This window comes from Propithecus coquereli, unplaced genomic scaffold, assembly GCF_000956105.1.
Source record: "Propithecus coquereli isolate 6110/MARCELLA unplaced genomic scaffold, Pcoq_1.0 Scaffold619, whole genome shotgun sequence".
Taxonomy (NCBI): Eukaryota; Metazoa; Chordata; class Mammalia; order Primates; family Indriidae; genus Propithecus; species Propithecus coquereli.
The window spans coordinates 553,146-557,119 of record NW_012152163.1 but is presented as its reverse complement, the minus strand read 5'-3'; the positions used below and the strand labels follow the sequence as shown (position 1 = coordinate 557,119).

Below are 3,974 nucleotides of genomic sequence, written 5' to 3'. Positions count from 1 at the left end.
CAATTGGTGTCAGGGCTCGGTTTGTGCTTAGAAGTTTCCCAGCTTCATGGCCTTCAGAGAAGGTGAGGATGTTTCCCTGGAAACCCAGGAGCCCCCAGCCAGAAGTGGGTGCCCCAACCTATGTCTGCTGCCTCCACCCCTGGGAGGAAAGACAATCTCTCACAGGATACTTTTGCAAACTCGATCCTTTCTGGTCCTTTCACAAGCCTGTGAGTTACAGATTCTGTTATTCTCATCATGGAGCCAAGGACACCAGGCTCCCAGAGGGGAAGTGGCTTACAGGGGGCAAGACCAGAGGCTCCTGGTGGTGGCTTCCTCTAAGTCTGGGTGAGAGGCTGGTGAAGGTGGCCTCTGGCAGACCCCCTTCCTCAGGGCTGGCTGGGACCCTCTGGATGTGGAGGGCCAACTGTTCTGCATATTTGACCCCCTCCTTCAGCTGTGTCCTTCTGTGGATTTGGGACAAATACCCAATGACCACACCTTCTTCCCCTTCAGGAGAGGCTACAAATAGGACATTCGTGATCTGCATGGTGTTTAAAAAGATTTGAGTAATTGCTGATAAATATTAGCGTCCTAGGGCTGCTGTAACAAAGTATACAAACTAGCTGGCTTAGAACAGAAATTTATTGTCTCACAGTTCTGGAGGCCAGAAGTCCAAAATCAAGGTGCCCGCAGGGCCGTGCTCCCTCTGAAAGAGCTAGGGAAGGATCTGTTCCAGGCCCCTCTCCTGGCTTCTGGTAGCCTCAGGTGTTCCCTGGCTTGCAGATGCATCGCTCCAATCTTTCCTCCATCGTCATGTAACTATCTTCACATTGTCTGCCCTCTATGCCCGTCTTTGTGTTCAAATTTTCCCTTTTTCTAAGGATGCCAGTCATATTGGATTAGAGCCCACACTAAACTTCATTTTAACTTTAACTCTGCAAAGTCCCCATTTCCAAATAAGGGCACCTTCTAAGGAATCAGAAGTTAAGACTTCAACCTTTTTTGGGGGAACACCACAACACGAGCACTTACAAAAAGTGCCACAGTCCTCACCACACCATATCCTTTCCTTGTACCGTGAGGCCAAGGGTCATTGCAATGCACTACTCTACATTTGTAATCTCTGCCTCACAGCTGAGACACCATGGCGAAGGCAAGAAACTTAGCTTGCCCTGGTCATATACACTGCTCCACTACAAAATCTAGACTCTGTCATGGGGCTCAAGGGGTGCGTCTTCTTCATTTTCCCTTTTGCCAACCTGAAGCTGGTATTGAAAATGGTGGAGTCACACATGGGAGGAGCATGGTCCCGGAATCAACACTTCAGGAGAGCTGACCACAGACCAGGAAGACTTTACATGAATGAGGAACTCACAGGTCACCTCTCTTCTAGAGTTTGTTCAGGTCCCCAGCCTCCTTTTCCAAAACCGTAAAACCCTAAGTACACAAATTGCTAGAGAGCTTCAGGACTGTGTGCACCAGGAGCTGGGAGCAACGGCTGCGGCCCTGGTGGAAGCGAGGCGGTAGGTGAGGGCGGCTTCGCACCCAGGCAACCTGAGTAGGGGACAAAGCAGCTGGGGAGCAGGTCTCCTGGCTTTGGACCTCCCTTCCCCAAGGCCAACAGAGGGTGGAGGAGTTGGTTGAGGCGGGGTCCTCCTAGTTGCATAGTCTGCCCCATCCCAGCCCCCTAATCCTGCCTCCAAACCCTGCCGCTGCTCCTGCTCCAATCAGTTCTTCCCAGTACACCTGGCAGCTTCCCTGAGCCTGTTTACTGTTCTGTAATGTGTCAAGAGCCAGGATGGTCTAGAACAGTGGAGCCCTAGGGGTTCTTAGGAGGTGGGAGTGGGGTGAAGAGCAGGTGCAGAGTGGAGAGCAGAACCCCCTGCCTCTGACAAAACCATGACAGGTCTCATCTGAAGGAAAAGTTTTCCTACTAAAAGTTTGAAAAACTGCTGGCTAGATTGGTTTTTTCAAACAGCACCACTCTAGGCTCACTGTTTAGAATCTCAAGGAGTGGCACCTGGGAATCTCTATTTTTAACACCTGCCCCAGGTGACTGTTACCAGGAAAGTTTGAGAATCACTAGGCTACCCTGATTCCTAAGGGCCACTCCATTCTAAAGCCTGTTTCCTCCTAAAAACAAAGACCAAAAACCAGCGGGGCAGGGTGAGCCTGACAATGAATTCGCCAAACTACAAGTGGATTAGAGTTTATTACGGAGGCAGTGGAGGAGGTGTGGCACAAATAGAAGTATGCAACATCCAAACTGAACAGAATCTGGGATTTCTGAAAAAACCAGTCGGCTATGGTTACACAGTCAGCCACTTCCTCCCCCAGTGACACAGGGCCATGTCAGGGGGAGAGGAGGCCTGGTGGTTGCTCCTGGGTCTTGGAATGATCTCTGCGGAGCTTTCAAGGCTAGGCCAAAGGCTCAGGGTCGAGACTTCATAGCGGATGCAGCTAGACCCAGCAAGATGGCTGTGACCGTGAAGCCCTGGGCGGCGATCCGAGTGCGCATCATGAGCTGGGAGCGCTGGCTGTGGCCCCGGTGGAAGCTGTAGAGGCCGTAGGTGAGGGCGGCCGCCGTGCCCAGGCAACCTGCGTAGGGGACAAAGCAGCTAGGGGGGTTTCTTCCCTCTTGGGACCTCCCTTCCCCAAGGCCAACACCTCCGGACAGCAGTGGAGGGAGGGCGGAGGGGTGGTTGAGGCGGGGTCCTCCCAGTTCTAGAGTCCGCCCCATTCCAGCACCCGACTTCCTGCCCCCAAACTCGGCCTCTGCTCCCGCTCCAATCAGTTTCACCCTTCACCGCTCCGTCCTTCGTCACATCTCTGGTCCACTCTCATCCAGCCTCCGCTGGTGTCCCTGGTCCTCCCCTATTTCATTCCCTCCGACATCACAGTCCTCTCCGTCTACAGTTCCTAGAGCACCCACTTACCTATGGGTACCATTGGGTTCTCGCGGGTCTTGCGAAGGAACTTTTCCTTGAAGCCTTCTGGGTTTCTGTACATGGTGGGGCTAAAGCCCTCAATGACTGGGGGCTGCGATGGTTCAAAGGGTGCCTCCGGAGTCACAGGGCCAGGAGCCACCATGCCTGGGCAACAGCTGTAGCTGATAACAGGGACGCTGAGCTCCGCCGCCTGACGGAGGTCATGAAATGGGCGGGGAAATGACTATGTTGGGCGTTGTACGCAGGCGCACGCGCTCATTGCATTCTGGGAGTCGTAGTAATCAGCACGGTAAAGCTACGGAAAGGACTACGTTTCCCACAAAGCCTGAAAAAGCCTTGCGCACAACCTCCTCGAGGAGTTTGTGGCACGAGGTTCGGAGAGTGAGAGGCGCCGACTGCGAGCGCAGCTGCTGTGGTCAGCGCGATGCCCAAGGCCAAGGGCAAAACCCGGCGGCAGAAGTTCGGTTACAACGTCAACCGAAAGCGTCTGAACCGGAATGCTCGACGGAAGGCGGCGCCGCGGATCGAGTGGTGAGGAGGCGGGGGTTCGGGAGGCAGGGGGCCTCGGCCCGGACGGCCCCTGAGATAACTGATCCGCGATCTTTCTCTTTGCCGGTAGCTCACACATCCGACATGCCTGGGACCACGCCAAATCGGTGCGGCAGAACCTGGCCGAGATGGGGTTGGCTATGGATCCCAACAGGGCGGTGCCCCTCCGTAAGAGAAAGGTACTGACAGGGCAGGGCCCCTGCCCTTGTCATCTTCCCTCGTCACACTTACCTGGGTTTCAGGACTTGATGCTGCCCATTACCTTCCTCACGCTCTTCCTGGGTTTTGGCCTCCCCACAGTCAACCTGCACTGACTGTGGTCAAGCGTCCCTTTGCAACCTTCCTCATACTCCCTCCCCAGCTCACATTTGGACGTGGGTTGGAGCTTCCCCTCCTTTCCTCCACTCAGTCTTTTTCCTCTGAAATTAACCTGTTTGGGTCCCTTGGCATCTCAATGGTATTTTCCAGAATTTATCTTTTTCTGCTCTTAACTTT

The 3,974-nt window shown here is 54.1% G+C and overlaps 2 protein-coding genes across 2 annotated transcripts in view; one reads left to right on the top strand and one right to left on the bottom strand.

Annotated features, from left to right (window-relative positions):
* Positions 1–2,161: 2,161 nt before the first annotated feature.
* On the bottom strand, positions 2,162–3,133 carry HIGD2A (HIG1 hypoxia inducible domain family, member 2A). The gene is made up of 2 exons (XM_012659490.1): positions 2,919–3,133; positions 2,162–2,580 (listed from the first exon to the last, which is right to left on the bottom strand). Exons 1-2 carry the CDS (start codon positions 3,070–3,072, stop codon positions 2,414–2,416), a joined length of 321 nt encoding a protein of 106 aa, XP_012514944.1. The 5' UTR covers positions 3,073–3,133; the 3' UTR covers positions 2,162–2,413.
* Position 3,134: 1 nt separating this feature from the next.
* The window catches only part of NOP16 (NOP16 nucleolar protein), a 14,838-nt gene continuing 13,998 nt past the window's right edge, over positions 3,135–3,974 (top strand). Inside the window, exons 1-2 of the mRNA XM_012659489.1 lie at positions 3,135–3,461; positions 3,550–3,658. Coding sequence (XP_012514943.1) covers positions 3,355–3,461; positions 3,550–3,658 — 216 coding nt within the window. The 5' untranslated portion in view covers positions 3,135–3,354. The remainder of the gene's footprint in view (positions 3,462–3,549; positions 3,659–3,974) is intronic.